The sequence below is a fragment of the Notolepis coatsorum genome (assembly GCF_963971535.1).
Source record: "Notolepis coatsorum genome assembly, chromosome: 3".
NCBI lineage: Eukaryota > Metazoa > Chordata > Actinopteri > Aulopiformes > Paralepididae > Notolepis > Notolepis coatsorum.
In genome coordinates, this window is record NC_140167.1 from 21,058,009 (window position 1) to 21,085,947 (window position 27,939).

General features: G+C 42.3%; 1 protein-coding gene and 1 long non-coding RNA gene across 2 annotated transcripts in view; both read left to right on the forward strand.

Moving 5' to 3' along the window:
- The window catches only part of LOC311225722 (uncharacterized protein), a gene marked incomplete at its 3' end in the record, with an annotated part of 96,676 nt that extends 77,900 nt beyond the window's left edge, over positions 1-18,776 (forward strand). The window contains exons 4-7 of the mRNA XM_084311116.1: positions 10,229-12,050; positions 12,873-13,051; positions 15,902-16,125; positions 18,641-18,776. Coding sequence (XP_084167242.1) covers positions 10,229-12,050; positions 12,873-13,051; positions 15,902-16,125; positions 18,641-18,776 — 2,361 coding nt within the window. The remainder of the gene's footprint in view (positions 1-10,228; positions 12,051-12,872; positions 13,052-15,901; positions 16,126-18,640) is intronic.
- A 199-nt stretch (positions 18,777-18,975) lies between these two features.
- On the forward strand, positions 18,976-25,279 carry LOC311225286. The gene is made up of 2 exons (XR_014619496.1): positions 18,976-19,129; positions 20,154-25,279. It is a non-coding gene; the product is annotated as an uncharacterized lncRNA (long non-coding RNA).
- The last annotated feature ends 2,660 nt before the right edge of the window (positions 25,280-27,939 follow it).

Here is a 27,939-nt window from a genome sequence, read left to right on the forward strand (position 1 = left end):
GCGCCCAATGTGTTAATACCACAAAAACAATTCAGGGAATGGGATAGACAGATATCAAGATTCATTTGGGGGGGGGGGGGGGGGGGGGAAGACCAAGGATCAGATATGCAACTCTACAACTACCAAAGGAGAAAGGAGGAATGGCAGTACCCAGTTTAGAAGGCTGTTACTATGCAGCACAGCTTAGGACAGTAGCATGCTGGTGCAATGTGAATTATGAAGCCAAATGGAAAGATATAGAAACCAAAAGAGAAGGATTCGAAGTGCAGGCACTAATAGGAGATAGGGAGCTGTTTAGAAGACAGGAACAACTACTGGACCCAATTACCAAATTCACTATAAGCATATGGAACACAATAGTAAAGAAATACAAGCTAGAAAAATAATCCAAGATACTGAGATGGATAACACACGACAACAAATTCAAACCAGGGATAGACGACCATGTGAGAAGTGGGTTTAGGAACACAGCCCAATCGCTGAACACAGGAGAGGAGAATGGAGCGTTTCAAGGGGTTTTAATTGTATTTCCCAAGCAGACAGCAGTACAACAGGAATGTGCAATAGAACAGGGTTAGAATGTTCTTGGGGGGGTGAGGATAGATGTACTCCGGCTGCAGCTGTGGGCAGAGGACACAGGTCTGTGTCTGGAGAGAGAGCAAGAGCACTTCTTGCGTAGTATGGGACGTCCAGGCAGGAAGGCGCACTGGAACGGGGATCCTGGGGCACAAGAGAAACGGATTAGAGCAAGGAATACACAAGAGCAGGTTAGCAGAGCTTCAGGCCGAGACGTCGTACCTAGGTAGTGATGTTTAACACCACGACCACTTCTGGTCAGCGTCGTCGAGTAGAAGTAGGGTCTTCATCAACGGGGGATGGGATACAGCTGTGAGGAGTGAGGTGCCTGACAGCGTGTGAATCAGAGGGATGAGGTGCAGCTGGGCTGAGTGACGGGAAGTGAAGGGATGCTGGCCATATAAGGGTGTGAGGCTTCTGTGGAGGAAGAGAGGATGAGGAGGAGTGCGTGGTGGATGGAAAGGAGGATGAAGCGGAGTGTGTGGTGACTGGTGAACGTGAGGGGAAAAGGAGGGGGAGTGAAGTACGCTCGTGCTGTGACTATGACAGACCATGGGTTCAAAAGATGGGAACGGAGGGGATAACAGCAGTACAATGATAGAAGGAGGGGAGATGCAGACTCTACAAAAATGTTAAGAGAGAATAGAGACCACTTTAGATATTTACAGATTAGAGATTACTATAACAAAGAAATAAAACAAGACAGAGATAAAGAACAGAATGGGGTAATTAGGATAATGGTAAAATCATATTAAGGAAGGAAGGGGAGGGTTATATCAGCACTAGGGATGGGTACCGTTCACATTTGAACCGATACGGTACCGGTACCGGTACCTGTGAATCGAATCGAAAATAGGATCACTTCTGTAAAGAAAGACTTCGCTGTGGAAGAGAAATAAACCATTTGGATATCTTTGTTTTACACCGGAGCGGCTGTGGACCTTATTTTTCTTTATCAGCGAACGTACTACTCACGAGTAAGCAACTTTAACCAGTAGAGTGGAACGTCGGCCCTGATACGTATATTGTGCGTGTGAACGTTGACACAAAAAGAAAAAAGGTAAAAAAATAAATAAAATAAAGTGAAAAAAAAAGATTAAAAAAAAAGAAAATGTTTAGGGTATCTCACGTGAATCGATACCCGGTAGTACCGACGTGTAAAGGTAAGTACCTTTAAAAGCACCGAATTCGGTACCCATCCCTAATCAGCACTATATCAGGAAATAATGGACAGTAAGGGAATTACAACCTTGTATGTAAAAGAAAGGTGGGAAAAAGAGTTAGAAATAGAGATAACAGAGGAGGAATGGTATAACACATGTAAGACACAACAATCAACCACATGATCAAGGATATGGAGGGAGTTTGGGTGGAAAAACATAATTAGATTCTTTATAACACCAGAAATACAGGGCAATTACACACCAGCTCAGAAACCATGTTGGAGAAAATGTGGACAAGAAGTAGCGAACCACACACACATATTCTGGGGATGTCAGAAAATAAGAAACTATTGGGAAGAGATGGGAGAGATAATAAATGAAATAGTAGGTTATGAAATACCCCAGACAGGTCTAGTACTAGGGAACTTGTCACAGAAAGGCATTCAGGGAGAAGACAAATATTTGATTAAGATACTATTAGTAGCAGCCAAGAAAGCACTACAGGGTAGAAGCACAGACGAAGGAACAATGGACAGAGAGACACACCCTGTCTTTCTTCAGTATCCTACCAAACCCAGTAACCAACACCCAGCCCTCTTTGAACTGGAGGAGATAACAGAGCCTGAAGTGAAAAAGATCATTCTGGCTCTGAAAGGCTCCAAAGCCAAGGACGTCTACAGGCTTGACACTGATTTCCTCAAAACATACTCTGATGCACTCATTAAACCCATCACTCTACTAGTGAATCAATCAATCACCTCCAGGGAAGTTCCATCATCCTGGAAGATGGCCATGGTGACCCCTATCTTTAAATCTGGCAACAAGGCACTGGTGACCAATTATAGGCCCATCAGTATACTTCCTGTCATATCCAAAGTTGCAGAGAAGTGGGTGTCGAATCACATCTCGACTTGGGCCCCACCCCACTTAACCCAATGCAGTTTGGATTCCGTGCCCTTCACTCAACAGAGTCAGCCAACTGTCTGTTTGTTGAAAAGGTCAAGAGTGCACTAGATAGCAACAAGAATGTTGGTGCTATCTTCTTAGACCTTAGCAAGGCTTTCGACTGTGTCAACCATAATATCCTCCTAACCAAACTAACTCACTTCAATTTCTCAGCTGCTACAATAGAATGGTTTAGATCCTACTTATACAACGGCATGCAAATTTCTCGATTCTGATTGGCCATTCACACGTCTTTATTGGTAACAATCCACGGTCCTGGGCTCAGGACCCGCCCACAACCAAATCACATAACCCTCCCCGGCTCACTCCGGGAGAAAACAGGATCGCGGAGAACAAATGGTTATGTTGAAAGCACCATAACGACTAAATATGAAGCGATTCTGTCAAGGGGAATGTGTTAGTATTTTAAACAATGTTGGATGATGTAATTGATGGGTCTTGACTCAATCTAGAACAAAAGAAAAATCGCGGATTGATTGATAGATTAATTGATTGATTTAAATTTCTTCCTTCCTACTTTCCGACTGCAGCGTTCTCTCTCACACTGTCCGACGCTGGCGTACCCACAAACACACACATACACACACACACACACACACACACACACACACACACATACACACACGCACACACACACTGTGACACACACACACACACACACACACACGCACACACACACACACACACTCCTGTCTGCAACAGCGGGGGAGTCAGACTGAGAGAGAAGCAGCGCTGTTTTAAGTGAGCATGGTCTATTGAATTGATTGATTGGTTGATTGCTAATTTTATTACTGTACCCCTGGTTTCCAACTGGTTAAGTTTAGGCTAAAAGAAATAAATAAAAAAATAGGGCGAAGAAAACGTTTTTTTCCTATAGGGCAAAGAAAACGTTTTAATAAATTTTCAATCAATCATTCCAATAATACACAGTTGGATGTGTTAGTTGGTTGGATGCACTTCAAGCTGCTTCCACATGAGGCAACTTCTCTCAATCATTCCAATAATACACAGTTGGATGTGTTAGTTTGGTTGGATGCACTTCAAGCTGCTTCCACATGGAGTTGTGGGAACTACTTTTTCTGGCGGATGGTTTTTTCAATAAATCTTCGATTAATGTGTGTTTATTGTATAGAAATAAGGTTGGATGAATCTGGCAGTTGTATAAAAGCTTTACACCACGTGCAGTCGTGATTTGTGACCAATAAACCATGCCTAGGGGGGTCTAACGACCCTCGGCTGCGCCTCGGGCCTAACAACCACCCCTAGGCATGGTTTATTGGTCACAAACCACTCCTGCGTGTGATGTAATGCTTAATTATCAAACCGAAAACAATGTGTCACGGTCAATGGTGCCAAGTCCCCATATCTAGACAACCCTGTAGGTGTCCCTCAGGGATCAATCCTTGGGCCCCTGCTATTCTCCCTGTATATCAATGACCTGCCAAATGTGTGTCCCGAACTCAATGTACAGATGTATGCCGATGACGCAGTCATCTACACACAGGGCAAGGACATAGAGTTGTTTACATCTAGGCTCACATGCGCACTAGACAAGGTACAATGCTGGCTAAACAGCACTTGTCTCCTACTTAATGCGAAAAAGACTATGTGCATGTTCTTTAGCAAGCGTCCAGAAACCATCAAGCGGTCCAATGTGTTCCTGAGGAAGGAGGGAAGGAAGGAAGAACTAGAACTTGTTTCCCACTTCAAATTCCTTGGGGTCATCTTGGACTCAAACCTGACCTTTAAGAAACACATAAAGAAAGTGAGGAACACCATCAACTTCAACATTTCCAACTTCAAACAAATACGGCCATCCCTAACACTTGAAGCCGCAAAGACATACCTACACTGTATGGTCTTCTCTCACATTGAATATTGCCTTCTAAACTGGTCATTTACTGGGGCCACAGCCATGAAACCCATAGAACAACTTTACAACAGAGCATTGAAGGTATATGACAGGAAACAGTACTCATACCACCACTGTAAAATCCTGGATAAGCATCACATTTTTAATTTTGAAAACCTCAGACGTTATAAAAGTTCCTGCTTTGTATATAAATTCCTGCACAGATTAGCCCCTCCCCCTCTCAAGGAGTTTATCCACGAGAAAAGGAACACTGGATTAGCCACTAGGTCAAACACCAGAGGGGATTGTGAGGTCCATTTTAGAAAGACTGCCTTCAGCAAAAATGTTCTATCGATAAAGGGAAGTGGAACATGGAACAGCCTTCCGGTCCCCTTAAGGGAATGTACCACCCTGTCCACCTTTAGGGGCCAACTCAGGAAATGGCTGTTAGACAGCCAAATATGCACTCATTAGGGATGTTAGTGATGTTGTACTGACTGAATGTCATGTTAATGTGGTCATGTCAGTGATGTCAGTTTTTATGAATGAACGTTGTATGGTCCGTTTTGTGTTTGTTTTATGTTAGGACTACGGGTGGAAATTAGCCCTGTGCTATTCCCGGCATATTTACGTCCTTATCATGCTGTGATGTTATGCATACACATGTAAATGATGTTCATTAATTTGCATTGTCCTTAATAAACAAATCTTAAATCTTAGATAATAGAGGGGATACAGGAAATGGAGAGAATCACGCATATGCTGAGGCTGCAAGAGGAGACATTTGAGTCAAAATGGGAAAAGTGGGAGGAATATAGGAAGAAGAGGAACGACATCACAGAAGGATGAAAGGGAAACAAGAAAATAAATTGAAACGTAAATAAAAAATGTAAAGATAGAAATGACCAATGAACCCATGTCACACCCTGTCTTTTATTTCAGTTTTCTTTTTGATATTATAATTTTTTCTCTATTGTTTCTGTCTGTTTAATAGTATTGTGAATTTTGTATGTGTATTTTGTATTTTGTACCTGTATGTTTGTAAATCAAAATTGAAAATAAAAAATGTAGTTTAAAAAAAAAAAAATAGAAGTGGCTACGGTCCAGGCAGCTAGCCTAGCTGTTGGCCAAAAACGCCTCTCTCTGAGTTTTAAGGGGTGACAGTGGCTCAGGAGGTAGAGCGGTCATCTGGTAATTGGAAGGTTAGATTTCCATTCCTTCCGGCAGCGTGTCGTAGTGTCCTTGAGCAAGACACTTAACCCCTAATTGCTCCCAATGAGCAGATTGGCACCTTGCATGGTTACCTCCGCCGTTGGTGTATGAATGTGAGGAACAAATTGTAAAGCACTTTGGATAAAAGCGCTATATTAATGCAGTCCATTTACCATTTAAGCTAGGCTAATGGTCCGTATCCAGATGTGTGCTAAGCTAGGCTAGTTTGCAGCCGGATAGCTTTCTGCTGAATGCGCTACTGACTCTGGAGAAGATGGTAATTTCCCATAATGTCGGTTTGTTCCTTTAACTCAATCAGTGCCAGCTATTAGACTGGGCCCGCTGTAGTTAGGCCAGCTTTCCATTACAACTTTGCACTGTGCGTCACATTGTTTGTAGAGCTAAATCTATATTTTATATTATAGCTATGTATCCAATATTATTGTCAATTGACAGTACAAACCTTCCGTTCAAGATGCATAATAACGTTGCTAATAACGTTAAATCCATTGGCGTTTCGTCCCTACACACGACAGTTAAAAATCCAAATGCATATGATCAGTATTATGTTCCATCATGAATGCATGAAAGGGGGTGCAGGGGAAGTAGTTTCTGATTAATTGATTGCCAATAACGGCATTCGTTATTACCACAACATAGGCTGATCTGGGGGATGGCTATTAAATCCTTGCACGATCAAGCTGAAATTGACGTCAAATTGCTCTTACCTTTGGCCGGTTGGATTCCAAAAAGAATTTTCCAATTATTTGATCGCCATCTGGTAGATCATATGTCCATTGGCATATCCTTTACTGCAGTGTTTCTCTTTCTTTTTTTTCTTTTTTTTTATTATTGCAAAACAAAATTATTAAAAGTCAGTACTCAACACACAATGCATAATGAAATTAACAATTAAGATGACTAAAATGACATGCAAGCACAGAAACAGAAAGCAAAAAAAAAATATAATAATACTTTACAGTATACAGTGTATATCCAACGAAATTACCAATTATACCAATGTCTTATACAGGATATACCCCTAATACCTGTTATCTAAAACCCTACACACATATGCTCCAGCTCGAACCCCCCCCTCCCGGACCCCTCTTTGGATAGTACCTCCATTATCCCTCGCTCCTAACCAGACACTACCATTATAAGCTAGCTTTTATTCTCTCCACCACTTCTAACCACATTGACATTTTGGATTCATTGAGACCCAGAATTCTTGCTGTAGATATTTCTTGATAAATCACATCGAGATATGTAAGAAACCAAACTTTCCGGCAAATTTTTTCCGGTTGAAACCAGCGTGATGCGATCAGCTTTTTAGCTACTGTGATACCCGATAAAACTCTTTAGCTGTGGATTTACTGCAAACTCAAAAACATCATTCAATAGTAATACAGAGGGGTGTACAGGTATATTCCAAGATACGAGTTTTGATAATTGTTGGGTCACATCTTTCCAGAATGCCTTAACTGGTGGGCAGTCCCAATACATGTGCATAAATGTCCCTTCGTCTCCATTTGTACATTGGGAGCATTTGGAGTCTTGTTTAAGACCCATTCTGTTCAGTCTTATAGGAGTCAAGTATGTCCTGTGAATATAGTTAAGATTGATTTGTTGATGGTCCCAAGGGGGGCGCAGAGGCATGACAGGGGGGGGGGCCTTGAGATAAAAAAAATAAAAAAATAAATAAAAAAAAATTGGATTACAGAAGATTTTCACTAAAGTGCTATCTGTTGCAGCTGCACGGTTCTCCATGAAAATACCATATTTGGATAAGTTTGACCATTTCTCAAAATCTGAAAATCATTATTTAATAAAACACAGAAAAGGATTACCAAGTTACTCTGGATAAAAAAAACTTTACAGACAACATTGAGACAAAGCTTCCCCATCCAAACTCTTGGAAGAACTCATTGAAATCTCATCTGATACCACCTGGAGAGCTAGTTTCAGAGTGTGGTGCTGAGTACCAAGTATCTCATGATGCAGCAGTTAAGGTGTTGATACCATTCAGCACCACATATCTGTGTTAAGCTGGCTTTTCATCCATGACAGCTCTGAAAACAAAATATAGGGCCAAGTTGAGCCTTGAGGATGACATGCGTGTTGCCTTAAAGAGCAATAAAGACTGTTTGCTTATTTCCTATGTTCGCTTTGTAAATTCCCAGTCACTGAGTGAAGATCTGCTGTTTTGCAAATATGTCAAAAACAGAGCGACAGCTGATGAGCTCTTCAAAATTATTGACAGTTACCTGACAGAACATGGACTGAAATGGGAGAACTGTGTGGGCTTTTGCTCTGACGGTGCGCAGGCCATGGCAGGGAAAAGGAGGGGGCTACAGGCGCTCATCAAGGGGGTCTCGCCAAACGCGCAATGGACGCACTGTAAATTCACAGAGAGGCGCTAGCGTCAAGACAGCTTAGCCCTGAGCTGAATGAGGTTTTGACAGAAGTTATAAACGTGGTAAATTTCATCAAAACCCGACCCCTGAAACCGCGCCTGTTATCTGCGCTGTGTGAGGAGATGGGAGCTGACCATTCTGCAGTGCTGTTTCACAGCGAGGCAAGGTGGCTCTCGCGAGGGAAGGTGTTGTCAATTTGAAAGGTCATGATATTGGTGTTATTTCAATTAATTTAAACATGGCCCATTTCATGACTATTTTGTTGGGGCGAGGGGGGGGGGGGGGGCCCAAAATATTTTGGTCCGCCAAAGGGGGGCCTGACAGAAAAAGTTTGAGAAGCACTGCTTTACTGCATAATGAATTCGGCATCCCAAGAAGTATTCCATGCGATCGAGTGAAGCCCTCACTTCAGACTAGGGCTGGGCGATATGACGATATTATATAAATATCGGGTACAGTTCATTAACGATACACTTTTTTAACGTATTGTGGATATCGTGATGTTTTGCCCAAGAGGATTGTGTCGCGTCAATCTGGTCCACACCCGTTCAAACTTTTGAACAACGCCGCCCCCACACACACTACTGCATCAAAGTTACTAATTATTATTAACAAAGGCATTCGTTTTGTGGCATTAACGTTATATAGTTACACGTTCAATAACATTAGCGTATTTACCCAAACATAGCAACGTCCGATGACGACATAGATAGCAAGCGTTACTGTTCATATCTCAGCCCGTGCGGAGTTGTGCATGCCCATTCTGCGGTCTGTTAATAAAGTTTTCAATCAGACAGATGTATGGAAAGGCTTTTATTATAACATTCGTTGCAATAAAATCATTATGGCTTGTTTAGTCATGCTGCGGTGCGCTGGTAATCACTCGTCTGCCGCAGGGAGCTGTTGTTGTCGTTGAGCTGAGCTCAGCTCTCGTCAAAAAAAATTGCGGAAGTAAAAAACGCATAGAGCTTGCCGATTGGTGCTAAGAACAGCAGGGCGGGTTCAATCGGTGTGACGTAATTGGCAGACTCGACTGTCAATCAAAATTATTCTGTTGCCGGCTGAATGATCGAATGAATGAAAACGTTATTAACGATTGCAGAATGGGTACAATACAGTACAGCTCAATACAACAACAGTGGACTGGGGGATGAAGACCAGAAAAAGACTTTCGGCTTTTTTACATAAGGGTCCTCCATTTTCAATTCATCAAAACATTTAGAGACATACAAATATACAGTAGTTTCATAAAAATGCTAAAATGCTATTTATTGATTGATTGATTGATTTAAAACTTTATTAACATATTGCAGAATGGGTACAGTACAGCTCAATACATACAATTGTTAAGGGGATGCAGACCAGAGAAAGTCTTTCGTCTTGTTTACATCAGGGTCCCCCATTTTCAATTAATCATATTTCATATCTAAATCATATAATATCTCATTGCTAAATATATGCAATATATAATCTAATAATCCAATAATCTAAATCTAATATATAATATAAAAATGCTAAATGCATGGGTATTTTATTTAGTCTTTAATGTTAGCTTGCAAACTCAAATACTGTCTTGGTAAGCCTCATAATGAATTGTTTGGGGAAAAAAAGAAAAACATCGTGATGTGTATCGTGTATCGCCGAAAGGTCAGAAAATATCGTGATATCATATTTAGGCCATATCGCCCAGCCCTACTTCAGACTAACAAAAAAGTCCGCCTGGAGAGATTTCAGTGTGACACCTGGTCTGCAACAGCGGTTACTGCATTCTTGAGACAACGCCACTACCAGGATCTGGCCGGTACTGCACCTTCGGACTCCCAATATGCCTTTTCCAGGCAAAATACAGCTCTGTGACAGTGAATAGGATATTAATATAATTTTTTTTTAAACGAACCAAAAACGTTATATTATGTGGCTGGCACCCAACGGTTGTCGGGCAAACACGTTATATTACGTGGATGGCACTGATTGAGTTAAAGATTGACAGAATTACAACATTTACAATTTTACATTGACCTCATAATTTTGTCTCTCCACAGATTATGTGGCTGGAAATCACCCAAGAAGTTCTCCCAAGAAAAATACATCCCATAATACAATGTGTTATTAACAACGAACTGGACAAGCTCAAGACATTAATCAACGACAATAACATAAACAAACTTTACCCATGGAAGGGTGACATCATTGCCCCTGACGTGTATGACGATATCACCCCTTTGATTGCTGCAGTTGCATCTAAGAAGGAGGCCATCTGTACTTTCCTTCTGGAGAAGGGTGCAAACCCAAACCAACCATCTGCGGCGGGTTGGACACCTCTGCATTGCGCCTCATTTGCCAGAGCTCCTGTGAGCTTTGTGAGCAAACTGCTTGCAAAAAAAGCAAATCCAAACGGTAACAGCGATAATCTCTTGCAATTGTCGCCATTTCAATTAGCTGCCCACAAAGACAAAGAGGATATCATGAACGAGCTAATCGCTGCCGGCGCGATTGTGAATCTACTTCTTTTGGGACTGCCTGGAGAATCTACTTGCAATGAAAACATCTCTAAAATGATACATAAACGTGCATTAAATGGCGATCAATTCTTTTCCAGGCTAGAGCTTTCTTTAGATCAGCATCGTGCTGTGCAACAGAAAACACCTACAGAAGTTTTCAAAATGTTTGATACACAGATGCTAGAGGAGCATCCACAGACCCATATCAATTTGATCGATATACTCTTTAGTACCGATGGGGAAGAAGCTGGTCAGGAAACGATGAAGTGGCTGCTGGACGATGATCATCGGAATCTTTACATCAAGGATGCAATTCAACGCTTTCCATACATTCCAACTGCATATATACATGCAGTTGTTTCGTGTCTAAGTAAAGTTTTCTGCACTATGAGAGAGATTTCAAATGAGACATCACTGGCCATGATCCGTAATCTCCTGAATCTCTTGAAGCTGTCGACAACAAATCTTAAGATGCTGGAACTTCTGCTGCAGACACTCTATGTGATCACACAGAAAACAAAAGCCAAGGACTGCTCGAATCTAGTTCTCATTGAGGAATTATGCACAGAAATTGTCCATTTTGTGAAGGATAAGGGTTGCATTCCCAAGGCCATGAGAATATACTCATATGGCATACTTGCACACCTGCTGTCATTTGAGTTTATCCCTGGTATCTTAACGTCAAGGGGAATAGACTCTGTGCCTGAGTATGTGCTTAGGTCTAGTTGGATTGGGTTGAATGATGACAACCTGAAGGAAAGGATCAGAGACTTGCATGAGTACTTAAGCAACTCAAGTAAGGATTGTACTCTCAATGCCAATCCAGAGCTTTCACGTGCTCAGCCATTCCAGTCCAATACTGTTGCATCACAGAAGCCAAGGAAATGGCTCAGAATCAGTAAGAGATGGAGCCAACAGTTAGAGAAGCTGGCTAACATCGCTGAGAGTAAAGCTGTCCGAGTCGGAAGCCTTACGTTTGTGAAAGACGAGGAATTCCGCATAGCAAAGGGAAGCGATGGCACCGAGGTCTTCTTGGGCCTGAGAAATGATGGCACGGAAGTCGCCGTCAAGAGAATGTCTTTATCCAACTACAAGGTGCTGAAGAATGAGGAGTGTTTCTTACGTCTTCCACGACTTGACCATCCGTCCATCGTGAGATACATTGACTTTGAACAGGATGAGAACTTTGGTTATCTTTGTCTTCAACTGTGTGAATGTACCCTGGAGGAATACATCAGGGACTCTCAGTTTCAAGACAAAAAGAGAGAACTTGTGGATCAGGTTCTCAACAGCCTCAGTGTACTTCATTCTGAAAACCCTCAGATTCTCCACCGGGACATGAAACCCCAGAATGTTTTGATAGGTAAGTCTGTAAATAAGGAATTATGAAACATGCAATATTCATTCCCTGAAATATGAAACAATACAATCACTAGAAGAATAAAATAACAATCAACAGCTTAAAAGTGAAGGGCATAGTTATAAAGTACAAGAATAAGAACACATAAAAAGGTTTACAGATGTCTATAGATAGATAACGAGAAGATGTGCATCATATTCACATGTTAATGTGTAAATAATTACTTGTTGTACTTTTATTATTTTTCACCAGTGAGTAATGTGCAAAAAAAGAGCATTTCTGCTATGAGTTTAGCTAACCGCTAGTTTTGCTATCACTACCTCGGAAAGCCTAGTGTTCACATCCCAATTGCTGTTGGGGATTACCCATAGTGCTAGTTTTGAAGCTCTCCACTCATTCTTATAACTAGAGATACATTAATAATCACATTTTGTTGTCCAGTGATGTCATTGGTCACTGAATTCTAAATGAATTACTTAAAATGTGACAGTATAGTCTGAAGCTTTATGGAGGGATAATGTTGGTTTGATTTCGTTTTGAAATTCGTTTTGAAGTTAGTAAATTGTTTTATACATAGTAAAATAAATAGGGAAGTTGGGATCCTAATTAAAAACAAGCAAGCATCACAAGCAAAAAGTCTTAAGGGGATTCAAACCCACCAATGCAGGGACAGTTAAAATAGTTACAATTTATTGAAATTCCCCTTCAATGATAGGGTAAGGTTACTAGATACTTTCATTTACATGATAATTCCTCTGAAGACAAACAACTTGACACATTGTCAATCTAAGATTGTGATAATTGTTTACACTTTTTGTCCTGCAGATGTAATGGGGAGGGCAAGATTAGCTGATTTTGGCATCAGCCGACGCTTACCCAAAGACCAAACCAGCGTGCGCACGGGCAGTGCAGGAACAAGATGCTGGATGGCCAAGGAAACTCTGGAATATGAAGACCAACCTACCGGCCTACCGGTAGTATATAGATGGAGCTCCGATATTCAGGTGAGCTTTTATAAAAACCCATCACCCTGTGATGCCTTGACTTCATGAAGATTCTTAACTTCTCGCTAGGCCTTTCCACGACTAAGAATTTGTATAGTTTTTGATTGGCCAAAATGAGCCGATAGTGGGGTAGTTGAAAGCATGCAATTGATCCACTGATGGATACATCTTGATATTTGTCTAGTGCAGTGGTTCTCAAACTGTGGTACGCGTACCACTAGTGGTACTTGGTGGTACTGCTGGTGGTACTTGAAAACATTTCCAAAAAAGCACAAAAAAAACGTTTTTTTTTCTTTTTTTTGCAGTCAGGCCACTGAACTTAGAAGCAGGCCAGGCCAGTGTTTCTGGTTGCGGCAGCGCGATAGTTAGATAATCTAAGTGGGGAACAACCAGGAGATCACTGTGACAGAGAGTAATGCAGTCTAAACAGTCATACATCTTTAATTCAACTTCAGCCCTGATCATAACCATTTATTTTTAGATTTCTTGTAATGTCAGATAAAAAATGAAATATTCCCACTTTTCTGAAAAGAGTTGGTGTTAAATCTGACATTACAAAAAATCCATCAAAATATGTGTTGCTGCTAATCATTGACACATGCCTAGCCTGTAATAACCCCCCCCAGAAAAATTTACTTTGCATTTGATATATTGTAAATATTTAACTTTTTGTGTGTTTTTTTTAACAATAATTTGTGATGCCATCACACAAACTGGCATTTAAAGGGTAAACATTCAAAAATGTATTGAATATGTGTTTTCTTTTCTTTTTTACAATAATTTGTGATGCCCACCAGAATGCAGGAAATTAAGTTTTTGTAACAAAATAATTGTGTGTGTGTGTGTGTGTGTGTGTGTGTGTGTGTGTGTGTGTGTGAGTGTGAGAGAGAATGACGGACAATTGCTTGCTGTGTGAGAGAGAGAGAGAGAGAGAGAGAGAGAGAGAGAGAGTGATCGAGTGAGAGAGAGAGAGAATTAAGTACATTTTCTGAAATACAGTTGTTCTTAATTTTCTCACTTGCTATGTGAGAATGTTAGTTATTATGTTCTCAATGCCCCTTGCATTGTATGAGTTGTGTGGAAGCGTTTGCTAGTTCTAGTGCTATCCCTTTGTACATTGTGGCTGTGTCTGACAAAAGTTAACAATAAATAATGGTATTAGGAATACATTTGCCTCCTGCGTGAACTGTGCATAGCTGAATAGACTGTATTTTAACGCCGGTCATATGGTGGTACTTGGAGAGCCAGCTACGTTCTCAGGTGGTACTTGGTGTAAAAAGTTTGAGAACCACTGGTCTAGTGTGTTCATTATACAAGTGAAATCCTCTTTCTGTGCCCGTTTTCTTAGGCAGTTAGCCTCTCTTGTATCCGCACCATTAGCGTTAGTCACGCTTCTAGGCCTCTTTGCTTTTTGTATTCGACTGAGAAATTGGCAGTCGACTACAGCTCCTTTCGATCGATTAGTCGACTATTCGACTAGTCGAGGTCAGACCTACCTTGCTAATGAAACCTTGCTAATGAAATCATTTCCGGTTAAGTGTTGCCTTCAAATGGAACTAGGGATGCACGACTCGACTTTTTCAGTCCCGATACTGATACCTGGGCTTTGGGTATCGGCCGATACTGAGTACCGATCCGATACCCATTGTTCAATTAATAAACTATGCCTCACTGTGTGGAAGAGACTGGGATCATTCGTTTGTGCAAGGCAACGTCAGGCTTGACTTAAAACATTACTTTCCTAACTTAGTGAAATTAAATGTAACAAATTAAGACATTTAAAACATTACTTTCCTAACTTAGTAAAACAAATTGGGACAAATTAACACATGTTAATTTGATGACAAATATATCGGTGCATCCCTAATGAGAACAACCCACCATTGTGGTATTCACAACGTTGCAAGTGGGAAATTGTTAGCCTCAGTAGCTTCAAGACACATTCCTGTTAGGGTTTGGGGGTGTGTAGGACCCAAATGCAGGACAGAACGAGAAGAGAGCAGGCAGGAGACGGCGGGTGTGATTCCAAAGGACTTTACTGGGAAACCCACAATGGAACAGGATACACAGGATAGACAACATGAACCACAAATGACAGGATACAGAATACTCAGCATGAACCACGAACGACAGGATACAGAATGCACAGCATGAACCACGAACGACAGGATACAGAGTAATGAAACCACAGTGGAGGGCAGAACATATATACACAGACTAAATGACACATGAGGGTTGATTGGAATGAGAGACAACTGGGAGGGAAACATTGACAGACTACAGTGACACTAAAACAAGACAGGACTGATAACAAATACACACACACACACACACACTGGAGACATAACACTAAACCAGACAAGGGAATACAGCAGGCAATAGGTACACAGGAAGGGACAAGATGACAGGGAGTACACTAAGGAATAATGACAGACTTACAAGACACAAGTGAATAACAAGCAGAAACAGTAGTGTGGGCACTTGTCCAGCAGGTGGGGGTACAGGACCACAGATGGGTGGATGATGAGGAGCAGGGAAAAGTCTCTGAATAGGAGGAGGGAAGTGAGCAGGTCCAGGTGGATTGTTTCCGTTAGCAAGATCTTTGTGAAAAGTTTCAAGTTGTAAGATAGTTTGTAAACGGATGTTTTGATATTGTTTTTCTATTGTTAAACCAAATCCATATTAACTTCAATTCATCAAGTATTTCTACAGTTTTTTTTGGATTTGACGTTCACCTTGGAGACATTGAAATAATCTTCAATTCAGGGGTGCAATTTTGGATGAAGTTCTCCTTTAAAACAGTGAAAAATCATACTTTGATGACTAAATCATAATATGCTATTTCTTAAGGTGGCGGGGATGTTGATATATTACATCCTCTCTGGAGGACATCACCCATTTGGCAACAACACCCTTCGATGCGAGTTGAATATTGTGGAGGGTCGTCACGATCTGAAACACATTGAGGATGGAGTTGCAAAGCATCTCATTGAGTGCATGATCCATGAAGACCCAAAGAAAAGACCTACAGTGGATGAATGTTTGGCTCATCCCTTCTTCTGGTCAAGTGAAAGGTTGATATAGAAGCACCTCAGTCTTTATCGCCACCGAAATGGTTTCTTTATCCATTGAGAATGAATGTTATTCTATAACCCTAGTTATATGATTAATGGCAAAGCGTCTTGCTTCGCCTATTGGACTATGCACACGCCTATTGCGCACGTTGAAATAACTTTTCATGCACCTTACATCTACCTAGCCACGCCCACTTCCGTTAGTATATAACCCGGTGAAGTGGCCATGCTCACCCTTCCGAGCCCAAATCTCATGCGAAAAACGGACTGGGGTCCTCAGGGCCGAAAAAGCCAGATTCATATAACTAGGGTTATAGAATAACCTTTGTTATATTTCATACTGGCTTCGTGTCTTGCTTCGCCTATTGTACTAATGGGCGAAAAGCAAGTGCATAGCCCCGATAAATGTACCCTTGAGGTCCCTTCAAGACCATCAAAAGCGGAGAGGGTCCTAGCCCCACACTCATCCTAACGAGGAGCATGCTGTAACACCGACACCATGCATAACAGGGCGCAGCTCCCTAAAACGCACGAAATGCGAGTAAACCGTGCGTAAAAACACAGTCTACATCACACATCCCAGCTATTTACAATAACAGCAGGATGACGATGAGGTCCCAGCACTAAGGACCGCATGAGAGACAGAGCTTTCAGTCCTGTCCATCAGATAGAACCTGACAAAAAGACATGGGAGGCCAGCTGACGTTACACCGGAGAGAAGGCCGGGCCGTTCGCTATGACGTTGTTAGTGCAGCCAGACAGTCTCAAGGGAAAACAGAGCCCCTAGAAACGCTAGGGGATGAAATGGCGAGTAGACACAGCAGAATGACGGCGCAATACTCTCTGAGAGTATTTTTATTTTAACGAATGGGTAATGCCGTTCGGCCAAACGAACTTTCTCAACTTTATTGCCAAATATGATTTTATATTTAGTCAAAATAAACTCACACATTCGTATCGCCACGGTTGCCCAGGTGTGCCGAGGCGGAGCGGCGCTCTTGGTGCCGCTGGTCGAGAGACAGTCGCTCTCTTTCCCTTGGATGGAAGCTCTCTGGAAGCCTGGAGGCACATCCGACGCTTCGTTGGATTACAAGTTGCCGCTACCTCCTCTATGGACAAGGCAAAAAATGCCATCCTAAGAGGGGGGGCTTTGAGGAGAGGAACCTTCCTCACCTCCTCCAGGGATGACTGCTCTAGCCACAGATGCGTATGGAACATCGTGGCTAGGGTCATCGTCTTCCCAGAGGCTACAGCAGCCTACACTGTGTTAAAGTGCAGTATAGCCCTGGAGGCCCGGGCAAGGGTTTCGGCATCTCGGAGATCCAAGAACGCATTGCCCTCCACCACCTTTGATAAATACGATGTATCACTGGACGCACCTCTTCTCTCTGATAAATATGTCCAATGATGCACACGCGCAGCGACGGGGTTGGCTTTATCCGCCAACCCGCCACTTTACGTGCCCATTTACCCCTAGGTAAAAGCTTCTGATCAGAGCGCACATCATCTCGGGGGAAAAGACAGAGGCGTGCGGATTATCAAAGCGCACCCACTGGTCTAAAGCCCCCAGACCCAGCCTCACCTGCGCCGTTTTAAAAGGACAGGTAGGGCTTTTTTTTTTTTTACTCCTCACATTTGACACAATCATGGCGACATACGGGTGAAATGCACAGTAGCTTCTGTGTTCTCCCTAGGGAGCTCAATATCACAGGCTGCGGCTGCAAGCCTGCAGGAATAATTTACCGCACCCCCTCCGCCAGGGATACATGCTGTGTGGTCGGGGTGGTTAGCCCTGACACGCCGCACAGAACGTACGCTTTGGGGTCCTTCATCTCTATTTATTTAGATAGAGAATACCTAGTGAAATGCATCACTTCCATTTAGTCTGAGAACAGGGCTATGGTCCCGGCTTTAAGCCTCCAGAGACCCGTAGCCTCTACCTCCACAAACTGGCCGTTCCAACGGATCGGTGTGCTGAGCGCGTACCCCGAGAGTGAGCCTGAGGTCGTCAGCCATCAAGGGAACTGAAGTCGAGAGGCCCGGAGGTGAAACCCGCTTCGTCCCCAAGACACCGCTGGAACCAGGGACGTGGGTCTTTCTCCCGCGAAAAGGACTCACCACGGCCGCCTCACACTCTCGTCTACTCTGGATACCTGCGAGCTCTCGTTGAGAGCACGGCAGTCCAAAGATTCCCCACAACAGCAGGGACGCTGGCGGTGACGTAGTCCCGAAAAGGACCGTTGTGGTGGTGGAACTCGGCCCATCTTACGGTCAGTATATTTTTTATTTAGAAACACTCTTGTACAGCGCTGTCCTTTTGCGTGAAAGAGTGAGGAAGGGTGAGCATGGCCACTACACCTGATTTATATACTACGGAAGCTAGGTAGATGTAAGGTAAAGGTGCATGAAAAGTTCTTTCAATGTGCGCAATAGTCGCGTGCATAGTACAATAGGCGAAGCAAGACACGAAGCCAGTATGCAATATAACACGTGTTCTCGTGCCACGTTCTTTCAGGAGAGTGGAATACTTGACGAAGATCGGCAATCTGACGGAGGTTCAGAACTATCACACTGCCGACGGAGACCTCATTCAAGCACTGGACCAATGTGCCGGGGAGGGATTCAGTCGATGGAAACTGAAGGTGTATTAAAACATTATTTTATTGTATTCACATCTGTCTGTATGGCCTCGCAGATCCTTTATCAGGGTATCTGTGGGGTCTGTGTGTGTGGGGTCTTAAATTCCTAATTGAAACAGTGTCGCTATGTTGTCGTTTATTTTGCTAATATGGTCGTGGAATTGGTTTTAAATTGTAAAAAGTGTTATTAATAAGTGTTATTACATTTTACTTGTTGAAACCTGCAGATACCCTGTTTATTTTAAAACATATTTTATATTCCAGTTTCCACCTGCTTTGGTCGAGAAGATGGATAGCAAGAAGAAGCCTTACTCTGAGAACACTCTGGGGTTACTGCGCTTCATACGAAACTTCCATGAGCACTAGTGAGTCAGACTGATCCATTGTTATGTTATGTTGCTTGTTATGTAAGGGATAATGTATAGCTACGAGGTCATTGTCGCAAAATAATTGACCGACACATAGTTTAAAATACCGAGCCGCTTCGGCGAGGTGTTTTAAACGTCAGTGAAGGTCAATTATTTTGCGACAATGACCGAGTAAAGCTATACATTATCCCGCTTATTACATGGCTAACTTACTAACAATATACCTAATTCATTTGACAAATCGCAGTTGTTCTGTGGCTCTGTCAGCCCAAATAAAGTGATTATTATTATCGCGGGCAGCAGCCTCTGTTCTGGCTCCGCTGTGTTCTGGCTCCGCTCGTCGCTCCGCCCCCTGTCATCGCCGGCAGCACTGAATTGCACTGAAACAGTGTGTGTCAGTGGGCTTGATTGCCAACAGCTGCGCACTGCGGTCATTATTGAAAAAACAGCGGTCATTATTGAAAAATAATGACCGCTGTCGGGGGGCTGTTGACCAATCACAAGCAAGCATTTCGGCGAATGTGAAAACGCCATGTAATAAGAATAAATAATGGGGGACCCTGATGTAAACAAGACGAAAGTCTTTCTCTGGTCTGCATCCCCTTAACAATTGTGTGTATTGAGCCGTACTGTATTGTACCCATTCTGCAATCTGTTAAATAAAGTTTTCAATCAATCAATCAATCAATTAGATGATCACACAACGGAAAGCCACACTGGGCCATTTGCTAACTCGACAAACTACATTTATCTTTCAAAGAAAAATGGGTGCTTTGTACTACTGACATATTATTATTAAGTGGTTCACATGAGTTAGATTAGATTAGATTAGGTTTGATTATATTATTATATTACATTATATTATATTATGTTAGGTTAGATTAGATTCAAATGTATTGTCATTATACAGCACAAGTACAGTACAATGAAAATAAGTTTGGCATCCAACCAAATGTTAATGTTAATGTTAATGCATGCTGTGGAGAATTGGTAACTGTTCAGTACTGTTCTTTCCCCACAGTTCTGAGGATAAGGACGCAGACAAAATTGACCTCCTGGAGATGTTTCCTGATCTCTTTGGATGTGCTTACAAGTGTGCTGAAAGCCAAGGTTGGAATAAAAGGCACACCCTGCGAAAGATGTTTCAAAGAGACGGCAGTAGCACAGGGGCGTCATTTTGGTATGGCAAGAACTGCAGTAGCACCAGTCTTGTAGTCAAGTCGGAGAACCTGGAGGGAGCGTCAAGTCTCAGTCTCCCAGTGCAGGAGTCTGAGTCTGACGAAGTCCCAAGCGTCTTCAGAATGTAGCAGAGAGTCCGTGTTGCCAAACTTGACAGAGCCGGAACGGAGATTTCATTCATGCCAATTTTAGAATGTGTACCCTTTAAATGCCAGTGTTTGTGATGGCATCACAAATTATTGTTAAAAAAACATTTTCTTTTTTTCTTTATATATTTTCAATATATCAAAAGCAAAGTGGATTTTCTGGGGGGATTATTACAGGCTAGCATAATGTCAATGATTAGCAAAAACACTGATTTCGATGGATCACACTCTTACCATTAGGGAACAAAATTGTCCTCAGAAATGCCATAAAAATATATGTTTGAATGCAATATGTAGCGACACGCGTTTGGTTACAGCTCCACTCCCGTCAACTATATTTTCGTTTAAAAACCTTATTTTAACAATACTAATGAGATTAAACCACATCGTATATATTAATAAGACCTTCTACTAACTATATCAAAAGACATAAAGACTCAACATGGATACTAAGGATAAGAGAAAGGGTGGAAAGAGACTCGGCGCAGATACTCCAACGGCGCCGTTTTGACACAATCGATATCATCCAATATCCAACCTACCATTCATTAGTAAAGTACTTGAAAAGATAGTTTCAGTTCAAATAAATTCCTTTCTTGAAGAAAACAACATCTTAGAAGAATTTCAGTCAGGATTCAGAAAATATCATAGCACTGAAACTGCCCTCACCAAAATAATCAGTGACCTCAGACTAAACTCTGACGAGAATAAGATCTCCATCCTTATCCTGTTAGATCTCAGTGCAGCATTTGATACAATCGATCACGATATTCTAATCGATCGTCTTGAAAACCATGTCGGTTTCTCAGAACATGTGCTGGGCTGGTTTAAAACATACATCAGAGGGAGGAAATTCTATGTTAAACTAGGAGATCACATGTCTGATATATACGACAACAACTATGGAGTTGCACAAGGGAGTTGCTTAGGTCCTTTACTCTTCTCCCTTTACATGTTACCGCTGGCCTGGGTGATATCATCAGAGAACATAATGTAGATTTCCATAGCTATGCGGATGATACACAACTGTACATATCTGCTGAACCAAATGATACAGCGATTAGCTCCATTACTGACTGCTTACTGGCAATAAATAAATGGATGAGTAAGAACTTCCTGAAACTAAACGAGAACAAAACTGAAATTCTAATTATCGGCTCCAAAACTAAAAAAGAAACATTAATAAAGAACCTGGGGGGACTAACCCCTTGGATCAAATCTGAGGTCACTAGTCTTGGGGTTATCATAGATTCAGAACTGAACTTCAATTCTCATATTAGCAAAGTGACGAAAACATCGTTCTTCCAATTCAGAAATATAGCAAAAGTACGACCATTTATTAATCAGAACGATGCTGAGAAGCTAATTCATGCATTCATATCTAGCCGGTTAGACTACTGTAATGCACTTTTCACAGGTCTCCCTAAGAAAACCACAGAGAGGCTTCAGCTAATCCAAAACTCTGCAGCCCGACTGCTAACTAGAACCAAAAGGAGAGAGCACATTAGTCCTGTCTTAGCTGCTTTACACTGGCTTCCTGTAACATTTAGAATTTACTTTATGGTCCTTCTCCTTACATACAAAGCTCTAAATGGACAGGGACCTAGCTACATCGCCAACACTCTAATAAATTACACACCAGCAAGAACACTGCGATCATCAGCTGCTGGACTACTAGAGGCTCCCAGAAGAAGTCAAAAGAGGATTGGTAATGCAGCCTTTATCAACTATGCCCCAAAACTATGGAACAAACTACCCCAAAACATCAGGGAAGCCAACTCGCTAGACATCTTTAAAAGACAGCTTAAAACCTATCTCTTTGCTCAGGCATTTCACTGATAGATATCTGCTACCACCTAGTGGCAAGAGGAAACATCAGGGATATCCTGACACAACTTGTATTTACCTGCACTATTCTTACCCTGCCTACTCTTATACACTGCCTATCAAATTCATGTGTCGGTTATTGCACTTCTTACTTCTTACTGATGACTATTTTTAAACTGAATCATTTTAAACTATTTTTATTATTTGCTAGATCCAAATGTGAAACACTGTGATTATTTGTTCATGCAATAGGTCCCACTATTTAGTATGGGTTCGAGTCCCTGTGATCTAATATCACTAAAGTTACAGTGTGGGTTCGAGTCCCTGTGATCTAGTATCACTAAAGTTACAGTGTGGGTTCGAGTCCCTGTGATCTAGTATCACTAAAGTTACTGTAACTGAGGGGTACAATTCCCTGACTGTATTAATAAGTATGGTATCATTAAACCACTACTGTCTTATGTACATTACTACTGGCCATACAGTACACAGGTATATGATATGAACACCTCCACAATGACACGGTTCCACACAAATCTTGGTTAGAATAATATTTATTAGCAGCAATAATAGTAGATTACATTACTTTACTTAGAGTCGCGCTTGTAAGGCGAAGAATGTGCGTGAGTAAGTCAAGAGCGTAAGTCCATTAGAATAGTACGCAGGAGATAATGAATACCACCTGTATCAATAGGAATTATATCTATGGTACACTAGTAGGGCAGCGGGAGATACTAGTAGGGTCCCTCCGGTTGTAGGCCAGCAGGGGGAGGAAATGTTCGAATGCAAACTCTGGATCAACGGGGAATCAATAAGCTCCAGCTACGGGAGTCGGTACATTACTCCCTTGATCGGCAGACGAAAGCAGCAGCTGTAATCCAAGTATGCGTGCAGCATAGGTGAAAGCCGGCCAGCCTCTCTCAGAGACGGGCTCGAGTGATGTTCCTCACGGGTAAATCCCACACAGTAGTGGGTGTAGACGATTCTCCTCCGCTCCAACAGCCACAGGACCAAAGCAATATAATAATAATCCAGCCGGAAAAGGGCTCTGCATTCACCGGTGTAGATTCTCCGGTGCGCGGTACTTCACATTAACTAGGTCGAACTTGATGTTATTCCACTAAGCTCTGACACTTTACTATCCTATTCGCACGCGGTTATAAGTGCTCTATTTAGACGCACAGTTGCTCACTTCACTTGGTCGTTGACTCGTGATGAAGGCTTTAACGTTTGAGGGTAACACGTTTCTAGGTTAACTTGACTTTAGGCTAAGTGCTGCTGTATCCACCTGCGACGTATTTATACGTACGGTGAATAATCTAGTACCAGCCTTATTCCTGTCTCGTATTCTTGCGCCGAACCGGGCATGTCCAGGCAAGCCTTGGCGGTGACTTTGAACTAGACATTGGGGGTATGGCAGTGGCGCCTAGTGGATCGCTATCCAATAGGAGAACGAAATATTATGGTCTGTACTAGGTAAAAGGGATATTCCGTGTATATGTACAAAGAATACACAAGGGATATCAGACGATATACAAATATTATGCAATATATATCAAGTAGTAAATATATATATTCGGTTTAATCTGATCCTTCATAACAGTTACAGTGTGGGTTCGAGTCCCTGTGATCTAGTATCACTAAAGTTACAGTGTGGGTTCGAGTCCCTGTGATCTAGTATCACTAAAGTTACAGTGTGGGTTCGAGTCCCTGTGATCTAGTATCACTAAAGTTACAGTGTGGGTTCGAGTCCCTGTGATCTAATATCACTAAAGTTACAGCAATATGTACTGTGAAGCAGGGACGTGCACAAGACTTTCGAAAGGCAGGTGCCTGAAATCATAAAAGGGCAATAATTAGTAAATGTAATGCGAGCGCGCGATTTTTGGGGTTAATACAAGTATATCATGGTACATTCAGTTTCACCGATAGATGTCACCAAAACTACATAGTGTCCCTTTAATAACACAATATGCCTCCAGACCAACAGCTGCGAGAGAGAGAGAGAGAGAGAGAGAGAGAGAGAGAGAGAGAGAGAGAGAGAGAGAGAGAGAGAGAGAGAGAGAGAGAGAGAGAGAGAGAGAGAGAGAGAGAGAGCTGCGTGATTTTCCTGCACTAGCAGCAGCAGACAGGGAGGGGCTGGCGACGTGTTTCACGAAAATATACAGTGCACTGCAAACCCGACATTTTATTTTGTTGGGCAAATACCTTACCTGATGTGTACTCTTGCTTTGTTTTAGTTGAAATAGTAACTGTAAAAAAAGAGGTCTCAACTCGAGTGTGAGGGCACTGTGAGCTCAACAACAGCTGGATATCAATTTCCTGTTCAGTGCACTGCTGGCCCTGCGCGGTTTACATGTTGGCTGGAAGGACCTATTATTTACGAGAGGGGTGGCATTTCTCTCTCTTTCTTTACCTAATATTTAGATTCTATCGTGACATCTTTCATTTGGAAGGGCAGGGCAGTATATATATATATGTGCAACTGTAAAAAAAAAAAAAGAGGGTGGCATAAAAAGGGCACTTTACATTTACTTTTACATTTACTTTCTAATGAGAAATGAAAAAGGCAGGTGCCCGGGCACCCCTTCACCCCTATGTATGCACGTGCCTGCTGTGAAGTATGTTGGGAATTACAGGAGTATTACTGAATAGAGAGCCTATTAGGATGCTAGATCCTAATGTGAAACACTGTGATTTGCCATATCTTGCTATGCTCGCTCATGCCTGTATTTTTTATGTCCGTTCTATTTTATAATTTTTTTTTTACTATTTTTAAACTGAATCATTTTAAACTATTTTTACTATTTGTGTTACTGAAAACTGTAAGCGGAGAGCCTATTGGGATGCTAGATCCTAATGTGAAACACTGTGATTCTACCTGTCTATCTTTTTATGCTCGCTTATGCCTGTATTTTTTACTGTTGTGAAGCACTTTGAACTGCAACCTCTGTATGAAAAGTGCTATACAAATAAAGTTATTATTATATTATTATTATTATGGTTACTTCAGTCTTTAACTCAATATCTGGAAACACTTGTATCATACACCCACACAGTATAGAACCAGGTATTGCTGACCCGAATGTAATAGCCTTCAAGGTGCTGCACTCCTTACCCACGTCTGGGCTAGTACCAATAAGGATGCCTCCTAAGGCTCTACTTATAGGGTAACGTTACATTTACCTCCAAGAGGGAAATGGTTAAGTAGATGGGAATATTATGTCAAGGAACATACACATTATCACGCTCAAATAAAAGTAAATAAAACAAAAGTGTGGACCCACAATTACCCAAAACAAAAGCCCTATGCTAATGCCGGCCTGTATTGTTCGGGGTACCCCTATGAACTGGTAGTAATAGATCCTGGGCGCCGAAGCCCTAAAGTACTCTACCACAATGGCGGCCGCGCCGCTCTACCACCGTCCGGGTGGCAAGATGGTGACGACGGTCCTCGTCGCAGGGACTAGCAAGCGGGGTTGGAGCAGGGGCAGTGGTGTGCAGAGCGCGTGTTGGGTGCTGGCGACCTCTGCTGGACGGGACGGCTTCAATGCTTTTTTGCCCCACTAATGTTCAAAGCCACAGACGCGCTCAGGTTGTGTTGCTTCGCACGTTTCTTCGCAGGTTGCCCAGCTTCAACTCGCCTCCACGAGCCAGCTGGCAACTTCCTGCGTGCCACTGCAGTTGGCTGGCAGCCAATGATCGGGCCCTGACGTCTCGCAGCTCGTCGTAATATGGCAGCCCTCCTCGTCGGCAGGCTCCCGGACGCGGACTTGCCGAATGTGTGGAGGGCTGACAACAGCGCGGAAGGGTTTCTCTTCAGCAGCAGAAACTGTCTTGACATGGCCTTGAATCCAGCAGTGAAGAGGGGGTCCCGACTGAATCGCATCATCTCTGACATCACCTCCTGGAGATCACAGTCGTCATCATCTGAATGTGTGACAATAAGAAGGGAATAGGTTTATTTTGAATGTGTATGCTGGTATTGTACATGCATTATAGTATAGGTAATAATTACCATTATAATTACACTGTCACAAACAGACGCGTTCATAACTCACCTGGTTCTTCCATGGGCCTACTGCTTGACGCAGGGGTGGCTTCTGTTGACACAAAGACACACGCATATCAACGCCAGTATCTCACATCTTATGGTGTGTGTGTGTGTGTGTATGTGTGTGTGTGTGTGTGTGTGTGTGTGTGTGTGTGTGTGTGTGTGTGTGTGTGTGTGTGTGTGTGTGTGTGTGTGTGTGTGTGTGTGTGTGTGTGTGTGTGTGTGTGTGTGTGTGTGTGTGTGTGTGTGTGTGTGTGTGAGAGAGAGAGAGAAAGTGACACTGTCACAAACAGACGCGTTCATAACTCACCTGGTTCTTCCATGGGCCTACTGCTTGACGCAGGGGTGGCTTCTGTTGACACAAAGACACGCGCATATCAACGCCAGTATCTCACATCTTATGGTGTGTGTGTGTGTGTGTGTGTGTGTGTGTGTGTGTGTGTGTGTGTGTGTGTGTGTGTGTGTGTGTGTGTGTGTGTGTGTGTGTGTGTGTGTGTGTGTGTGTGTGTGTGTGTGTGTGTGCGCGCGTGCGTACGCGCGCAAGGAAGGGTGGTATTACTTACCCTGGAATGACTGGCATGCTGGCTGAGCAAGTCGCAGGGGTTGCAGGAAGTCCAAGGAACTGCTTGACGCAGGGGTGGCTTCTGTTGACACAAAGACACATGCATATCAACGCCAGTATCTCACATCTTATGGTGTGTGTGTGTGTGTGTGTGTGTGTGTGTGTGTGTGTGTGTGTGTGTGTGTGTGTGTGTGTGTGTGTGTGCGCGTGCGTGCGTACGCGCGCAAGGAAGGGTGGTATTACTGTTAAGACCATGTCTACATTTATGTTTGTTTCATATTATATATTATTTATATTATATATATACAATGTGGGAATGGTTCATTTTTCCTAAATACATTCTAGGGGTATGATTTGTGACAAGATGGCCGCCAACCCTGAGCTGCTGGGATGAGAGTTGATTGCTGCAGGGGGTAATGAGCAGCAATGCAATTCAGGTGTGAATGCCATCTTGGGGTGGAATAGGCAGAGGAAAAAAATTCTTTGCAGTGGAAGGACTAGTTTCCTTCAGTGGGAGAAGAATGCCCATTTAGAATTAGAAAAGAGGGAACCAAGTGAAAGAATCACTCCAGAGACGCCATTGGTATGTATGTTTGTAGTTGTGTAATTGTGAATTTAAATCACTATAAATTGTACCTGTGGAGGGCTGGGTTGGTGGCAATTTTGTGGGAATCATTCCAATTAATGAATGTTTGGGTGTACTGTGTAACTAGATAGGAGGGGATGCCTTTTGGCAAGTTGTTTTGTTTACTTTGGGTTGGATCTGGTCCATTGTGATCAAGTAACAATTGTTTGGTTAAATGTAATTCGAACATAATTTATTTGGTCTGGTTAAATTTAAAGTAAAATGTATTTGGAAGGTTGGTAAAATATAATTTGGTTAAATTGAAATTCAAACTATAATTGATTTGGTCTGTAAAATAGCCAAAGAATGTATAAAATGTAATTTGGTTAAATTGAAATTCAAACTAAATTGATTTGGTCTATAAAATAGCCAAAGAATATATAAATGTGTTTGGAGGGAAGAAATAATCATATA